Source organism: Epinephelus moara, chromosome 16 (genome assembly GCF_006386435.1).
Source record: "Epinephelus moara isolate mb chromosome 16, YSFRI_EMoa_1.0, whole genome shotgun sequence".
Classification (NCBI taxonomy): domain Eukaryota; kingdom Metazoa; phylum Chordata; class Actinopteri; order Perciformes; family Serranidae; genus Epinephelus; species Epinephelus moara.
In genome coordinates, this window is record NC_065521.1 from 34,032,239 (window position 1) to 34,051,025 (window position 18,787).

The 18,787-nt window shown below is 41.7% G+C and overlaps 1 protein-coding gene across 1 annotated transcript in view; it reads left to right on the forward strand.

Moving 5' to 3' along the window:
* The window catches only part of dlgap4a (discs, large (Drosophila) homolog-associated protein 4a), a 132,740-nt gene that overhangs the window by 107,670 nt on the left and 6,283 nt on the right, over positions 1–18,787 (forward strand). The window contains exons 5-9 of the mRNA XM_050065823.1: positions 67–307; positions 12,189–12,191; positions 13,821–14,257; positions 14,357–14,454; positions 16,597–17,033. Of these exons, the coding sequence (XP_049921780.1) occupies positions 67–307; positions 12,189–12,191; positions 13,821–14,257; positions 14,357–14,454; positions 16,597–17,033 (1,216 nt within the window). The remainder of the gene's footprint in view (positions 1–66; positions 308–12,188; positions 12,192–13,820; positions 14,258–14,356; positions 14,455–16,596; positions 17,034–18,787) is intronic.

Below are 18,787 nucleotides of genomic sequence, written 5' to 3' on the forward strand. Positions count from 1 at the left end.
TTCATCTTCCACCACTGGGTATATACCTGTTAAATGCATGCTTCTCAGTCTGCCCTCTGCCCTCAGCGTGTGAGTCTGCACACGTTCTTTCAGGTATACGGGCAGGGCTGTGGGCACTCAGTACCGTACTGTGAGGGGGAATCGCAGGCAGTGGAGGCTCTGGATCTGCCTGCGCCCACGTGCTTCCGGTCGCGTAGCCACAGCTACCTGCGGGCCATCCAGGCAGGCTGCTCCCAGGATGAAGATACAGCGTCTGTGGACTCAGACTCCCCGCCGCCCACCACTACAGGCTACAGCTCCAACACCAGTGAGTACCAGTGAGGACAAGGTGGGATGGAGAAGATGAAGATAGTGTTTGATTTTAAAGGTATATGATGCAGGATTTTTGGGCGGCATGGTGGTGTGGTGGTTAGCACTGTCGCCTCACAGCAAGAGGGTTGCCGGTTCGATCCCGGGTGTGGGAGCCCTTCTGTGCGGAGTTTGCATGTTCTCCCCGTGTCAGCGTGGGTTCTCTCCGGGCACTCCGGCTTCCTCCCACAGTCCAAAGACATGCAGATTGGGGACTAGGTTAATTGATAACTCTAAATTGTCCGTAGGTGTGAATGTGAGCGTGAATGGTTGTTTGTCTCTATGTGTCAGCCCTGCGATAGTCTGGCGACCTGTCCAGGGTGTACCCTGCCTCTCGCCCGATGTCAGCTGGGATAGGCTCCAGCCCCCCCGCGACCCTCAAGAGGATGCAGCGGTTAGAAGATGAATGAATGAATGAATGATGCAGGATTTTCTGAAAAAACAAAGACTCATACAGAAGTAATCCCTCTCAATCATCACTTATGACCCACTAGAAGTGTCTGCCAGTGTATTTATCTGCACTTCCTCTACTTGACAGTGTTTATGAGCGTGTACCCCCACAGTGCTCAGGTGAGGGCAGGGCTTTATAAAAAGTTAGCGACCAGGTGCCAGACTGTAAGCAGCAGGCTTCCAAGAGACACAGCAATTAAAAAAAAATGCAAATACAGCGAGGCGAAACGCCAAATGACATTGAATCAGGGGTTGGCTTTTACTTTCACTTTCACTGAGGAGCTTTTACAAACAGTAACTGACAATCCTGCATTGTATACCTTTAAAAGTATTAGCCTAAAGGGAGGATATGGTTGACATTAAATACCATCCTCACATCTATTAACTCTGCTTCATATTAGCAACATGAATGTTTTGTAGGGAACTGAAAATTGTCCTTTAAAGGAAGTAGAACAACTCATGGACTTAAATGAGTGCTATTAAATCGACATGAACAACCTGTTTATGAGGCTTATCCCAGTTAGGCTCATATTTAGGATATGGTGTTTACATGAGCACAGAGAAAAAGGGTTATTTATATTCCCTGTGTACATCCTAGTTTCTTTGGGAGTTTTCCTAGCATATTTGGGTTTCTCATAAACAGAATATGGTGTTTACATGCTCCAAAAACCCGATCATAAAGGGGTTATTCATGTCCATGTAAATGCACTCACTGAAATACATCAACCAGAATTTGTAACATATTGTCTTTTAAGGTACAATTGCTAACAATTTAACTTTGCATGTTAAGTTTATAGAAAACCTAAGGAGCACATACGCTAATCTAGTCAGTATAGTATGCCTCTGTCTTTACTATAGGTTAAATTATTCCGCACATGGATCAAATATAACTTTACTGTGTTTTGTCTGAGATTACCAGGGTTGTTTCTTGCTTAATAAGTTTGCTTTGTGGATCATCTCTGTGCTGAAAGAAAGCTCTGGAATACACAACCTTTAACGCGTGACATGTAGAAAATTGTTGAAAATAGTTTTGCATTGTATAAGCATTAAGAGAGCAATTATATTTTAGTCTGAATAAGGACTTTTGGCTCTAACTTTATCAATGAAAGTCCATGACAAAATATTTATACAGCGACAAAAACACGGAGCTGAGCAGCAACAGTACTCCTCTGAAATCGATGAGTACATGAATGCAACAGAAGAGTGAGACATTTCATGTAATCATACAGTGGTTGTAGAAGTTTGACCTCATTCAGCTGCCACCAAATTTGTGCATTGTTTTTCAGTATGTTGTTTAATTTATGACAAATACATTTGACTTACAACTATAACACCTCCTGAGAGTTTGATTAAATTTCCAACCATCTGTCCTTTTCAAATGACTACCGTTTGGTTTGCAAGGTCTCCACTGAGCAGCTCTATAATGTAGATTACATAAAGTATGGTTTGTGTTTGAAAAGAATGATGATCAGTCACACAAATGCTGCACCATTAAACTAAAATTAATCATATTTTATTGTTCTGGGTTTGAAAGAAATATGAGAGACACACCGCAATATTTTTCGCCTGCAGTCAGTGATCACTCAAAGCAGGGTGTCACTACCTCATTGATTGTTTTTGTGTTAAAGTGAAGTGAAAATAATTTGGACTTTAAAGTGTTCACTGTGGATGCAGTGAATGCATGAAGTAAATTAGAGTATTTTACACGAAAAAACAGAAATATGTTAGATATTCTTCTTTAGCTTTTTTGTCCTAGCAGGTGTAATTGTGTCTCTTATCACTGCATAAAATGTCCTGAAGCTGGACGATATTATCTGAAAATAAAATTAAGGTATAGAATATGGCAGGATTAGTTACATTTTGTAGATTAAAAGTATTATGAGATTGTATCTACAGTGCCAAGTGTCCAAATATGCCTGATGGTAATTCATTATGTTTATCATCAGAAGCATATTAAAGATGACTGAAATGATCATACAACCCAATAATAGTGAAGCAAGTATTCTCTCTGGGGTATCTATATCATAAATTGCAATTGTAGTCATACCTGTGTTATCTGTCATTGCGTCATGTGTCTAAATGCATTGAAATTTCATACATTAAAAGCCTGTATTTACATTGGATTATGCTTCACACAGTGCACATTTACTGTTACAATAATCTATTGATACTAACCGTTATTTTTAGTTATTTGCTGTATATACAGGATGCAACAGGTTCTTTGAAACTATTTTGGGTTAAAATCAGTGATAACATGAACTATGAGAATCAGAATCAGCTTTATTGGCCATTGTACACACAGCTACAAACAAGAACAACAAAGCTGAACAGTGTAAACATAAATGTTTGACTAGTATGTACAGATATATACAGTGAAATTTGCAAATAGGATAATAGTGCAGTAGTGCAGAATGCAAAGGGTGCTGGGATAAATATAAAATGATTAATGTCACAGGCTGCTTTATATGCATGAGGTGGGTGGATATGACAGCATACAGTATGTACAGCACACCTAGATTTATATTTGACACTTAACGGTGTAACATTGGTTTGAGAAGTGGGAGGGACACTATAAAATGGGAGATACAGGGTCCTCCTGCAGAGAGAAATAGCAATTTGAATCTCATTTTCTGCATTTCTACATACATTTAAGGGCTATGATGAACAAAACAAAATCTGAGAAATAATTAAGTTGGTCATCAAACTAAACTCTGCCAGAATGGTACTAAATATGCTAAATTTGATTGTCCAGTGTGGCATTTTTCAGCCAGGATGTGATGGCCGGCCAAACAGTAATATTAAGACAGATTTTTGTGGATAGATTGATAGATTGATAGATAGATAGATAGTGGTTATGGTTAGGTGTGCATTAAAAATACAATGCGTCATTTACAGGCACAGTGGATGTCTGTCTCACAGGGTTATGAGGAAGAATCTGTTATTTATTGTCAGCCTAATCTTTAACTAGCAGTTGCAAATTTATAATATAGGTTTATCTTATTTATAAAACATTATATTGACTGATTTGGTGTAATCCAGATGGTTTTTGTTTTGTCTTCATGCGCTGATTCATTATGATGCTCGCCTTTACGAAAACAGTGGAGTAACTGGAAACGCCTCCATTTCAATAGAGCCCCATTGTTTAGGGAGACGGGCGGTCACAATGGATCGAATATGTATGAGCTTTATGTCAAAGACTATAGAGCCCTTTCCCGCGGCGCCTGGGACCAAAATGAAACGCACCTATCGCTAACACAGTCACAAACAACGTTATACGGAGGCTTCAGCCAATCACGGCCGCGTTCGATTACATCGAGGAGCAGAACTGACCAATCGCTCGCAGAGAGCGGTTACGGCGAAAACGTGGACTCCAATCCTCGTCGTCAAGGGCGTGTACTACAAATCTTTTCTTCACAGCGTCGTTGTGTACGGCAGGATACCGTAGCCCCGTCTGCATCTTGTCTGCATTTCATGAATGACCAGAAAATAAGGATTTTACGAGCCAGCCGCCACACAGTAAGATTCTGTCGCTTTTTCTACCAGTGAACGGTAACGTTGAGGCTGTCAGTTGGTGTAGATACGCTAGCAACGGCAAGCTAACGTGAGCTAACGTTGATGGTACGGTAGGTTAGCTAGCTAACGTGGATGAAGAAAGGGGATGAAACCCTAATACGAGTCGTTAGCAAGCAGGCGAGGCAGGTAGACAGTAATGTGGTTGATACAATGGTGGTAACGAGACAAAAAGATACCGGCAGCAGCTCCTCTTTGTTGGCTCTCCTCCATTTCTGCTATACAATGCCTCCGGCTAACGTTAAATGCCCTGTGTGAAATCCCACCGTAATGAGCGTTAACTGGCTAGTAGCACAAGCTAACAGTAGCTGAGGCGTTAACAGCCGGGTATGGACAGCTCGGTTACCGGCTAGTTAGGCTAAAACCAACACGTTCACCTCTATTACAGCAAATAGTTCATATTTACTAATACAGTGTGTAATAAAAGCGATCATGCCGTAACAAGTAGTTGGATGTTGGAGATGATTAAGTCAAACTTGCTGACACGGATCATTCATTGGAACGGAAAAGGAAACCCAAAATACACCTTGTTAACTCGCATTGGTTTACCTGACATTTGCTTTTCCTTTTATGGATTAACATTGGCTTTAGAATAGAATAAAGCACCGTTAAACGATACTTCTGTCTCTTACCACAGACTCAACATGTGACAGTGATCTGAGCTCAGAGGCATGGAGGAAGCAATGAATCACGTTTAGCTTAACTTATCAGTCCATCTACTGAAGTCTAAACTGACAGCTCTTTCTGTAGCAGATTGTGATTTGTCTCACTGCATGGCTTTCTCCTGATTAGGTCAAAGAACATTTTTTTTAAGTTTCACATTCATTGATTAATTAATGGAGGATAATCCTGAACTTTGTTTTAACATTTCACTTTTAAAGACGTGGCATGCATAGATTCATTTACTGACTAGAAATCTAACCTGCTAACATGATTTTACCTCAGCTGCAGTTGCTATTTTTGGTCCACAGTTTCATGTGCCATTTTTATGCAGTAGCTAGCTACCATGTGTTAAGACCTGAGGACACAATCAATAATTTATCAGCTTCCTGTCCTGTGTAGTGCTTTGCAGTTAGGACACTTTACAGAGCTTTTATAAGGACCACCTGACAAGAAGGATGTGCACATAAAAGGAGTGTAGCACCACTGTATCTGTTTCCCGTTTCCATTATATGAAATTCAGCTCATCTTGTTTTATGTTTTTTATTTTAACTCATGCCTAGGAAATAATTTGATATATTTGGTCCGTCAAAGTTTGAAATCATTCCAACAGGCTGCTGGATATCATCACAAACACTGACTTTAAAGCTTCATCGTGGCGACAAGGCGTGTTCATTGTATCCGGCACCATATTACACAAGCCATGGTGTGTCTGTGTATTACCATGGATAGACTGTGAGTCATCCTCCACAGTATTACACACTCTTCCTCTCACTCTCATTGATGAGGTAATCTCTCGACTGAATGGGCGAAGCAACTGTAGTTTCACTGTAAGGTCAACAGCAGACAGGCTTCCTGATGATGTGTGTGTGGTGCTATTAGTTAACATGGTTTGACAATTGAGTCCAGGCCTATCCATTTCCTGTGCTAATGACACACACTGATTACAAAACGACTAACATAGATGGAAACATTTATTTGGCACCTGTAATGATATTGCCAGCCACTGAAAAGAATACAGCTGGTATAATATCATATTGTGAGTATATTACATATTGATAAACACTCTTTGTGTATTGAGTATGGCGCATTTTAATAGTATGCTCTATTCATGGAAATTTTTCATAGAGCTTAAACAAGTAGTGATCGGTCAAAGGTCAATAATGTGCAACTCTTAGGTCATTTTTAAGCAAAAATGCAAAATACTCCCTTGTTTTAGCTTGTTAGTTCTGAGGGTCTGCTGCTTTTCTTTGCCATGGGTGACAGTACACTTAATATCTTAAGTCTTAAGTGTTTGCTTGACAAAACAAACAATCTTTAACATTATCTTTGGGCTTAGGAAATTGTGATGGACATTTTTATACTTTTTTCTGACATTTTATGGAACAATTGAAAGATGCAGTTTTTTCAGTAATGCAACTTAAACAAAAAAATGTATCTGATAACAGTCAGACAGGTTTCAAGTATTACTGGTATGTCCAGTCCTATCCTTAGGTTTGCGAAAACTGAATTCAGGCATGTGTCGGCCTCTCCATGGCTCTTAAGGGGAGACACTTCACTCCTCTAGAGCTGTATGCTATTAACCTGTCATGATGTCTTTCCGAAAATCATTCCTAGTCTTTTTGGAGCAGTGTAGTCTCAAAGTGAACTAAAAGTTGCTCAGGTACAAATACTCTACCTTAAAAGAGCTGCCAGTTTCTCATCCTGAAAGGTTTGACCTCCGAGACACATGCCACGTGTCTCTTCATCAGCTGATTAGGCTGTAACCCAGACTGTTGCCCCAGTGCAGTAGGTCAGACCGAGGTCTGGACTGCAGAAGGATAAGGATATCAAGGATATCAGACTATATAGTAGATAAGAATGCACAAATCAACTCTCCAGAAGTGCAAAGGATGGACTAAATTGATGGGATTTTGCCTCAATTGGAATGGCAGCTCTCAAGGCAAGGTGTTCTTTTATTTTCATGGGCAGTTTTATATTACATTTTCTTTTGGATTGCTAGCCACTGTAGCATGTAAAGAAGAACAAATTGTGTTGCTCTTAATGAAATCGTAGGTGTTTGTTTTCCTATCCTGTTATTCATTTTTTGGCATTGTCTCTCTCTCTTTCTCTGTCTGTGTTGTGCTAGTGGTTTATTTTTTCCTATCAGTATGTCAGCATTGTCTGCTAAATGGCAGCCTGCCTGTCTTTCTGTCTCAACAGATAGCCCTCTCTGTCAAGTCTGTGCACCGTGCCCGTTGATTTGATGCGTCTCTACTCATACCTTCAAGCTCATTTCTCCTATTCATGAAGCTATTGTGGAAAACGGCACAGATTGCATATCTGATTCTTGTAAAATATGTAACAACAAAATGAATATAAATCATGTAAGACATCAATGACAAGCAGCAGCAGAGGGAGGAGAGCCAAAATATGTCAACTTGACATTAAAATTTACACAATGATGTGTGCAGCAAAGGATTTACGGTCGTTTACCCTAGGAATAGGCCCAATGCAAAATCCCCTTTGTACACAGTATATTTGTAATGCATGGTGCCATACATAATGAAAATATGTAGTTTCCCAGCTGAAATGAGATTGACTCTTAGGCTAAGACACAGATTCAGTCAAACACTAACCTTTGCAGCTTTCTGATCAGATTTAAATATACAGTATTTTTTCTAATGTGCTTAATCTGTTAGTCAGCAGTCATGCTTAGCCATGTGTCATGGTCTAATCTCTCAGTCTACAACTACAGCCTGTCAGCCTGCCATACTATCTTACAATAAGGCTGCTAATCTTCAACAGAGCTTCTGCTAGCCTACCACCTCTCTTCATTATACTTGGCTTATATCCAGAGTTTCACAAAGGTTCATCCATAATAAGACAGAATACTGTTTGTAAGGCCTGGGTGTGCACTCTGCTTTTGTGTGTGTTGAGCCTGATGCTTTGGAAGAAACCAACGTCGAGCTGCACTGTGTCTCCACTTGTAAGGGATTCATTCTGCAGCCTAATTAACACACTTGACTGTAGGTCAAAATCACTCAAGAATGAGCTCAGCAGTAATCAAGACATCTTTAATCCCAAACCGGAGCACCAAACAGTCTCACCTAAAATGGAAGAGAAGCCAGTCCTGCCTTTTTTTAAACAGTTTTAATGGCAACAGCATTGAATATAGTCAATCGTGTACACTCAAATTTTAGCTTGCCGTGGAGGGCCCATTAGTGGTTATCTGATAGCTCTCAGACAGACCTGCTGATGGAGCCAGAGCATATCCTGGGTCAGAGACTGCATGGCTTTCATAAGTGATGCAATTTAGCTAACATTTGATGATCTTAGCAATGTTGACAGGGTTGTAATTGATTTTAGTTTGTATAAAGTGAGAGGAAGCATTTGGGCCCCTCAAATAAGTGACTCACAGACAGCTGCTGTCCACATAACATGTCAGCTTAAATATGTAAAGCAATGGGATTCCTCTTCCTTTTCTTTCGTTAGCTTAGCTGCCATGTTTCCTTCATAGCTGGAGAAACCGTTTCAGTTTCAGTTGTAAACCATGTTATCAATAATCAACGAATCATTAAAATTGTATGTAATACAAAAAGCAAGTTTAAGAAAAGATTAATTTGAAACTAGTTCTGTTTTTGAGGTACAGCACAAGTAAATTAGGCCTTTGAATTATTATTATTTTCAATAAACATCTATTCATTTTGAATCAGTTGAATAAGCACAAGAAGCTTGAACAAAATGCCAGCACACAAAACCGCTGCTCCTGCTCTCACTCATCCTGTTATTTTTAAACCGACAAATATAATAATTTTATGAAGCAGGAATCTTGTCAGCACATAAATTAGATGAGCTCAAACAGGTATAACACATAAAACAAAGCCTAACCCATCGTTCTATCAACAAAAAAGGGTTGTAGCCTCTAGGGAAAAAGAGAAAGATGGGCTGCCCAAGCACAAGGCTATTAACATGATCAGATGAGTCATGTATCATCAGTTTACTGGAACATAAAAAAACTTGCAGTTTTGGAAAGGATTATATTGTAAATGTTGAAGAGGAAGCTTCTGCAGTGAATTGGTTGAATTAAGAGATGCAACTTCCTAAATTTAAAATTCTCTCATCTTCTCTCAGTTCAGGATGACATTTATGATTTTTGGTTTAACAGAAACATGTTCCCTAACTACATTTAGGAAAATAAAATCTCATCTCAGGACAGGAATTTAACGACCATGTTAACTTGACAACATAAACACTCTAAGTTGGTCCCTTTGTATTTCCTGTTGGAATGTTTTGTATGTGAATGACATCGGCTGACATTAAGTAAACATGGACCCAAGCTGTTGCTTAGCAATGCAATTTCAGTTAAACTTTCTATAACAGAACCGCCCTAACTTAGGGATTTCCCAGGTTGAATGAATCCGCTTTTACGTCTGGAACCTCCTGTCTGCGACGGGCTTGAGACAAACCCTCGCTGTGGACTTGGCTCAGAAGTCAGGAATCCTAAATAAGAATGACCTTGTCCTAAATTCAGAATAACTGCTAAAAATGTCAGTAGCACTGTTGTAGGGTCTGTATGGCCATGACAATGAAGATGGGGAACAATATGAAAACCAAAATATAATGATTGAAAGGTTGCTCAGACCGTATGATTAAATTTCCCAGACCATGTATTAATGGATACATTGACCACTAACATGATTAATAATTAGAATAATATTTTGGAATTTGATCAACCACATCATTTGACAAAAGTAAGAAATTCGGCTCAATAATAATAACTGTGAAGGTTCATGAAAAAAAACTGTTGTTTTTTGCTGGTCACCATTATCAGCTTAAGCATGTTTACATTGCATAAATTAGCCTAGCAGCTAGCAGAGTTTTCCTCTACTCGTAGCCTAACAAAGTACATGTATTATTTGTACTTTAACATCATCTCTCCACAGAACAGCTCTGTTGAAATTCAACCTGTAAGCATATTTTTTCAGCCTGACATTGTTGAACAGAGCAGCTAAAGATGCTGTGTTGCTGCTAGAAGTTAGCAGAGTGAAATGCCTGACCAGGCAGGTGCGTCCTGTTTAACTCATAACGGCATTGTTTACATGAGCCATTTGTTTTGTCTGTTGACCCATATTTTCCAAATATAAAATATTTCCCCACTGCAGATTTATTCCTGAGTAAATAACATTATCCTCATTGTCTGTTTCTTGGCTGCTCACCATTATCTGCCTGATGCTGTTGATGGTGACACAGAATTTCAAATTAGAGGTGTATCCTAAATATGATGATATGGATGGATGTTTTCACTTTGCATCGATGATATTGCATCGTTGATCATTGAATAGATACATCAGTCCAGACTGCTGATTCGTTAAACTCCTAGTGATTATTTTAGCAACTGATCATTAACATCTAAATTGGACTGATGCTCATTCATGCATTCATTTGTCAGGCACTGACTGTGATGAAGGAACTTATGATGAATGAAGGTGGGTAGGATTCTGAAAAAGAAAAATAATGGGTTGAGCTGAAGGCCATTAGCAGGTACTGCCCCAGAGGTTTAGGGCCTGGGCAGTGTATCCATCTCATAATCACCTCTTATCACTGAGCCCCTAAGTAGGTGATATGGAGAAGGCCATTTCACCACATATTGCACTAGGACAGTGAAATGGATGGTGTTCTTTACTAAGGGTGCAAATACTCTGCAATTATAGCCCACTTCACTATAACTGGATGGTCGTAAACAGCATTTAGTCCGTTTGTTGATGTTTCTCATAAATCATGCTCTTGTAGAGCTGAGAAAGAATAGCACATGTGTGGGTATTTGGCATAAAAGAGGTGCTCCATTACCGTGGAAATAATCAACTTTATAGCTCTGTGTGAGTAAGAGACGTAGTGCAGCCGTGTAGGCGCAGCAAATGGGACTGAGGCATGTGTTGACTCGGGGTGTAGCTGGACACGATAATTAACTGTGGGAATGTGGTGCATCTGTGCTATGAGTACCAAAAGAAGTGTCTCATTCTTCGGGAATAAGTGTGCTGTTGGTTGGATAGTTCTCTGAGAGGCCGGGGCTGCATGAGCGGCTCATGAACTATATGGAGTGGATTCCACAGCCATGTTTGTGTATGTTCGTGGGATTTAATGAGGGCTTTACTGGTGCGGTGAGTCACTGGCTGATGACGGAAGTGCAGCACCCTCCCAATTACAGGGTGTCAGGTTGCTATTTAGATTGAAACCACTACCGGAGAGAATAAACACTACATTTTCATTATTGATCCAAAGCGGCGGGCCTTGAATTTCTTTCTTGGTCAGCTAATTTTAAAGAAATATTTCATCCATCATGTGTGTCAGTGAGGGCTATAATTGGGCACAAGTATTTGTCTTTCAGTCATATGTTGACAGCCGGCCAGCTGTTTAAATAGCATCTACACAAAACCGCTTCAACATCCCCTCAATTCTTGAAGAAAGCCTGTGGTTTTTCCTGGTTACTCATGTCGTTGTGCTGTAGTTAACTCTGTATCATCCACCACAGCCCTGCAGTCGCACTGATGACAGAAAAATAGGCACCAGCCCTGTTCCTTATCCCTGACTCAGATTGTCTTTGACCTCATTTCAGTTTCTGTGGAAAGAGTATATGAATCAGGGTTCATATGTCAGTTAACGCCAAAATGTCACACTTACATTAAATAGTCTGTTATGTGACGGCTCTGCTTTGATTTGAAGTAATACAATTCAATTGTAAGTAAGGACTGATTTTGATTTGTTAAAAGAGCTGCCAAATCAGTGTTTTATGCTTTAGGTTATCTGCCAATCATCAACATTAATAATGATAATTCAGAGTATTTACCAATCCCGATTGGATTTGGAATCAATCAGATAAAAATGTGTAGATGTAGAGATAGGTACATGGTGCATTTCACATCATTCCTAAAATTTAGAACACAATTAAATGACAAACTTGTAAGCACAAATCGAGCAGTTATGGAGCAACATTAGCGTTCATTTGGATTTGTGTTCCTGTCCACCTGGTGAATTTTAGGCCAATGTTCACCCTCTTTTATCTCTATTTTTAGTCTCTACCAACTCCTGAGGGAAATATCTGGCTCTTCAGCTGCTAAATGCTCCACTGTGTTCGCCAGCCAGCTGCCAACTGTGCATGTCTGCTGTTTGGTACTGAGCAGGTAGTGCACAGTTGGTTTTTAGAGCTTTTTCATTCAAGAGTTGCCCACTGTGGCTGAAAATAACGCTTTGAGAGTGGTGAGATTGAACCAAGCAGTAAAGTTAGTGGTCAGACAACTACACAGTGAGTTAAATACCACTCAAAATCCACAAGCATATCTAAGGTAAGGCACACACATGCACATAACTACAGAAAATGTGTTGTGTGCAGGGCTGCTAATTCACATGCATTGACAGTGAGACTAATGCAAATGACGTGTCACATGCCCTCACGCCACACGACTGATTTATCATGCAGTGAAAAACGATTTTCGAACTGATAACATCGCAGTGTGACACTGACAGCGCATGGACTGAAAGCAGCAGACCAGTCCTCATCAAAAAGGCTGCTGCTTGGATTTTGAAGCGCGTCTATTTGTGCTGTTACAATACTGTTATTTGGAGCGGCCAAAAAGGACGATCGTATTAGATTAAGTAAGTCTTGTTGAATCAGTGACATCACCAAAGAAGACCTCATATGATAAAAACCGTTTCCATATTAAATAAGAGAGTGGTGGTCAAGAGAGCTAGTGAGGGAACAAGAGAGGATCAGTGACAAGAGAAGATGAGTGAAGAAGAGAAATAAAACTTTCTATGCGAATAGTTCATCGTTACATTCTGAAGCAGAAATTAATAATCAAGCACTCAGCAGATTGTGTACTTTGGAGAGAGGCATGTGGAGTTTTAAATCTCCTTTTTCAACTCTTTAAGCCTCCTTTTGCGTCAATTCATAGCATCCACATATGGCTGTTCCCTTATTGTCTGTCGAGAAACTTTATCTCAAATCTCATTTTGTCAGTTAAATTAGTGCTTCTTTAGTTTATTAGTTGCATCATTATACATAGAGCAACACAGGATAACAGCATGGCAGGCTACACTTTTACAAACTGAGTTTTTTCCCAGAATTACCTAACATCAAAACTAACTTGAATGTAAATAGGGGATATTGATGGAAATGAAGATAACGCGAGCAGCGCGACTTGTTTGTGTTGCTCTCAGTTCCGGTGCTGAATGTCAGTGAAGTTGCCTAAAATTCTGATTGTGATACAGGTCTGCATCTACTGAAACATGTCATGCAAAAGTAAATTCAAAACAACAGGATAGCTATGTGTTGTTTGCCTCGGAAATGCAAACAGGAAAGGGCAGAGGGGTCTTTTTAGTTCCTGTGGTTCCACAGTTCCTGGAAGTGTTTGGTTGAAAAGGGCTGTGATGAGAGAAGGCAGAGTTGTCTTGTCTGACAGTCCCCGGAGCAAAAGGACTGTGAAGGTGTGGCATGTGAAGGACAGTCCCCAGAGACACACTGACGTCAGTGGAACACAGCCACCGGCAGGTTTGCAGCAAACATAGAGGTAGCTTGAAGTGCAGCGTGATGAAGGCAGAAATAAGGGCAAAGTGCACGTTTGTTTTTCAGATAGGCCATGTTTATGGTTTAGTGTTTATGGTTTTGTGTTTTGGCACTTTACAGGCACCAGCTGGTTTATGTCTAGTATCACAGTTTTATTTTACTTTTGCTTTCTTTCCAAAGTCTCAAGTGACGAAGAGCAGATTTCTCGCTCTCAGCTTTGTTTTCTTTTGTGTGTGTCTCCTTCTGTCAGCAGTCAGCAATAGAAAGGCTCCTCCTCCAGTCCCACCCCGCACCACATCCAAGCCCCTCATCTCAGTGACGGTGCAGAGCAGCACAGAGTCAGCCCAAGACACGTACCTTGACCAGCAGGACCGTGGCAGTGAGGCCAACAGCCAGTCAGGCCGCAGCAACTCCTCTGACAGTCTCTGTAGCATCCGCACGGGCAGTCTGGCTAAGGGGACTCGACCTCCACCAGTCCCTGTCCCTGCTGCAGCTCCTGCACCCGCTGTAGGCTCTGTGCATCCTGTTCCAGCCCCTCGTGACCTCCCTCCCACCACCGCCAACACTGTCACCACTACCACTACTTCCACATCTACTCAGTCCCAAAATGACACCCTGAGCGTTAGTATCACCGTAGAGCAGCCCCCGACTGCAACCAAGAGGAAACTGTCCTCTATTGGAATTCAGGTACGAATTTTCTGCTTTTCATTAATGATACAGTCGTAGTGGAAGGAGCCACATTCACGGTTGTATGTGACGGTTTTGTTTTGGTCTGTGACGTTTCAGGTGGATTGCATTCTGCCAGTCTTGAGAGAAGAACCACTACCCCTGACTGCCCCCCTTAAGTTTCAGTCAATTGGAGTTCAAGTGGAGAACGGCAGGCCGTAAGTGTACACTCACATGTGATAGGATAATGAAGAGGTTGTTTAGATCAAAACAAAATGAAAATCTTTTTAAAGGTACATTTCATTTTAATGAGAATGAAGCTTTTTGCTCGCAGTTTTTGCTTTGTGACGCGCCTCGCGTTTCTGCGCTCTAAGCGCCTGCCGTTTTTGTTGGAGTGTTCTGAATGCCTCAAGTTGAAAAAACTTCAACTCAGAGTAGAAAAACGCTTCACATCATCTCCGCCTTCTCCCCATTGTCCAATCGGATGATTTGAGAGGCAGGCCTTCTGTGGTGGTCATGACAACAGGTTTACAGCTGGCAGCAATAGAGGAGAAACTGGTGGTAGTGAATGCTGGATACCCAGAGCTATACGGCCCGACGATAGACAGCAGGTTGCCAAACAGCCCTCGAGTCATCCTAAAATATGCCTGGAAAGGGCCATCATGGAGGTGAAGCTCCTGGACCAACGGGTAGTACTCCCCGTGATCCACCCTCTTCTTTAGGGTCTCATGTACCCACACAGATCTCTGTTCCCCTGTGCCCAACAAACTATTTACAGACAGCCTCTCACCCTCAACCAGAGCTACAGCAAGTACCCTCTGCCTCAACATTTTGGGGACTAGATGCTAATTACAGTCAAATAAATAGAATAAATAAACAGTACGTTGATTACACGAAATGTTAGGAAGTGATGGGGTGGTTGCCTGGCAACAATAAAAAGGCACAGCAGGCATTTTTTTCACTAGTGGCATTCAGTTAGAGGAAAAAAAAAGAAAAGGCAGTGCGGCGAGCCTCAGGTTTGCAGCCTGCAAACCGCTTCCTGTGTGATCAGGGCCTTAGAGATTAAACATGGATGTTACTGTTGCTTGATTTAAAAATGTTTTAAAAATCGGCTTTGCAAATTTTTAATTAAAAAAGGAAATGCATTTAACATGTTTGTTAGAACTCAAGGATACACACAGTATGTTTTGGTCAGTAACTCTGAACCTAAATGAAACCTTTATGTAGAAATGCCCACACTGATCAACCGCCGATCGTTATAGGGTGATATTCAGTGAAAATATGCGATGGGGATTAATGCTTTCTACTTGCAGAGGGGGGCGGTGGTTTGGGGGGTGGATTATCAGCGACTACTATTCAGCTCTCCCACGTGTGTTGTATTTATTTATAGGTACTCCTTAGGTACTCTGTTGTGCTAATACTTACACTACATTACAACTGAACTCTCACTTCTGCAGCGTGCGGCATCCTCTTACCTGCCCCACGCCACACATCCACACACCTCTGGGTCTGTGTGCATGATGCAACAGGAGGGAGAGAGAGGTCACAGTTCATACTTTAGTTGTTTTTCTACAAACTGTCATATAATACTGTTGTACCAGCCTTTATAACAAATAAATGGGCAGATATGGATCATTCAGTATCGGCAGCAAAAGAACATGATAAGGGCATTCCTACTTTTATTTATTTACAACAAAGCTCAACAGGGTGCCTGCCTTTATTATTGTGACAATTATTTTAACCCCACTGCTCAGCCCTAGACCTCCTGTCTGCTGTAGCTCTTCTCCTGCTTTTCCCTCCATAACTGCACACACTCACTCACTCACTCACTCACTCACACTGTCACTCTGTCTTTCACCCATGTGGCTGGTGAATCTGCAGTCTGTGCAGCAGACGCTGCTAAGGTCATTCAGCAGTCAGCCTGGCAGCAGCACAGCAGCCCAGGGCTCTGATTGATGTCCTTTTGCTCTTGTTTTGACTGTAGTGAGCTGAACATAGTGAGAAACGCGCCATTTAAACTTTTCCAGTGCACTGTAATTTCCCTTAATCACATTTTGTTTGACAGCTTGCTTCCTTTTGTCCTGCTCATTATCTCTGAAACAGCAGTCTGCCAAGCTTTTATGTTGTATACCTGATTTGTTCCTAATTCGCTCCCTGCTTACCATCCCCGATACGGCGTGTTTCCTGACTCTTTGTGCTCCTGTGTGATACATGATACTGCACCATCAGCAGCCGTAATGGCCTGTCAGTTAAGCTCACTGACCCCAAACTGTTACTGTGGAACATGTTTGACACATCACTACATGGTCTTATTTATTTAATTGTCTGTCAGAAGCTGATGTTTATGCATGTCTCTGCAGTCTCAGCCGGGACAGCAGCATGGCGTCCAGACAAAATACAGAGTGCGAGCCTCAGGAGCCCCAGGATGCCGCGCCCACAGAAAACAACACAGCCAACTGCACCAACAGTCAAACAGTGAATGCCAGCGCACCCAACAGACAGGACAAAGCCATGGAACAGCAGCCCCTTAAAAACAGCTCAGCCCCATCCAGGATATCCACCTCGCCCCCCGAGACCCTGGATCCGGCATTAGACCCCTCCTCGCTGCCACCGCCAGATCCCAGCCTGGAGACCGCAAATTGCAGCTCCCACGGAGATGCTGTTCAGCCCAGCACGCCAGCTTGCCTCCGAGACGGGAACTGGTTTCTGAAGCTGCTGCAGGCGGAAACGGGGCGCATGGAGGGCTGGTGTCAACAGATGGAGCAGGAGACCAAAGACAACAAGCTGTCAGAGGATGGTAAGTGACCGAAAACAAAACATTAAAGCCTCATTTACACTTGGCATTTTAGTCTTGTATCCTGCTAAAATGTAGATAATATTTGAGAATCTTTATTAACACTTAATAGGGATGGGCATTTTAAAGCTATAGTGCGTAACTTCTGTCGCCTCCCAGCGGATAATGCGTTATTACAACTAATAAGCCGGCGGCACTTCCATGTACACAGAGTAACACTCGCCACACACCATGTACACAGAGTAACACTCGCCACACACCGTGTACACAGAGTAACACTCGCCAGTCGCCACATACCGTGTACACAGAGTGACACTCGATACACACCGTGTAGACAGAGTAACACTCGCTTCACACCGTGTACACAATGCTACACAACATGGCGAACACCAGGCTGCTAACATTACATTACNATGTACACAGAGTAACACTCGCCACACACTGTGTACACAGAGTAACACTCGCTTCACACCGTGTACACAACGCTACACAACCTGGCGAACACCAGGCTGCTAACATTACATTACGTTCATAGCACCATTTCCAAGAAAATAATAAAGTACTAGGTCCAGTACATGTAACAGCAACACATACTACTCATAATATAATTATAAACCAAGTCACTTACTTATCTAACAGCAGCAAGGCAACATCCGTGTCTGCCCTCAGCCCAATTTCTTCCTTCAGGGCTCTCCACCGAGGAAAAGCGACGCCAGTACAAATCCTTGTTTGCCTTCTCTGTCGGTCACTTTCCTTCTTTGCTAATAGACCGTCAGCCAAACGTCCAGGCTTTTTCTTTGTGGTAGGATCCACTTCTGAACCATGTCTCGGCCACTTCTCCGCCATGTTAGTTTTACTTTCTACCTGCACTCTACCTCTTGCTGTGACACTCTCCGCTCGTCCTCCCCCTCCCTTCTTGTTGTGAGGAAGCATTTCCTGTGCGCCAGCGCGGGAATGTCGCCGGTCTACACGCATACTAAAAATGATATATATTGAAAAATACCGCGAGATGTTAGAGGAGCCGATCGGCTTAATCAGCATTGTGTCATCTCCTCTAGTAGTGGCTTGGGTGAAACTGACATTTACGGTCCTGTAGAAGTTACGCACTATAGCTTTAAAGACTAGAGAGATTGTAGCATGGGAATAAGGACTGAACGTTTGAGTTATTACAGTTCTGATTGCTGCGTTGATGCATATTTAAAATTCAGAAAGGGTTCATTTTGGCTTCCTGTGAATTATTTTTTGCTGATTGCTTTGTGTCCTCAGGTGTGTGACTCTCCACAGTGGCTTAAGGATAAACCTGTAGTGACACTGGAGGAATCTGACCTGTGTTCACCTGCGCCTGAACCAAATCCAGCTGGAGACAGTGACAAGCAAACTATTCCTGTCCATACAGCTACTGTTGCTCCTACTACCACACCTCTTATTCCCACTACTGTTCCTCCTGTTCCCACTACTGTTCCAAATTTATCAAAGTAAATTTTACTCAAACTGAAAAAAAGTTTACTCCGAAAAAGATAACATTTGGTCCCAGTCTAAACAGAGTGAAATTTACTCTCATTGCAGAGTTAATTTTTCAGTAATTTCTACTCTATTAAGTGTTTATATTTAACTCTACATGACGATAATTTAAAACAACTCTACTGCCATTTCACTCGATTTAGAGCTACATTTCACTCGATGTAGAGCTACATTTCACTCGATGTAGAGATATATTTCACTCGATGTAGAGCTACATTTCACTCGATGTAGAGCTA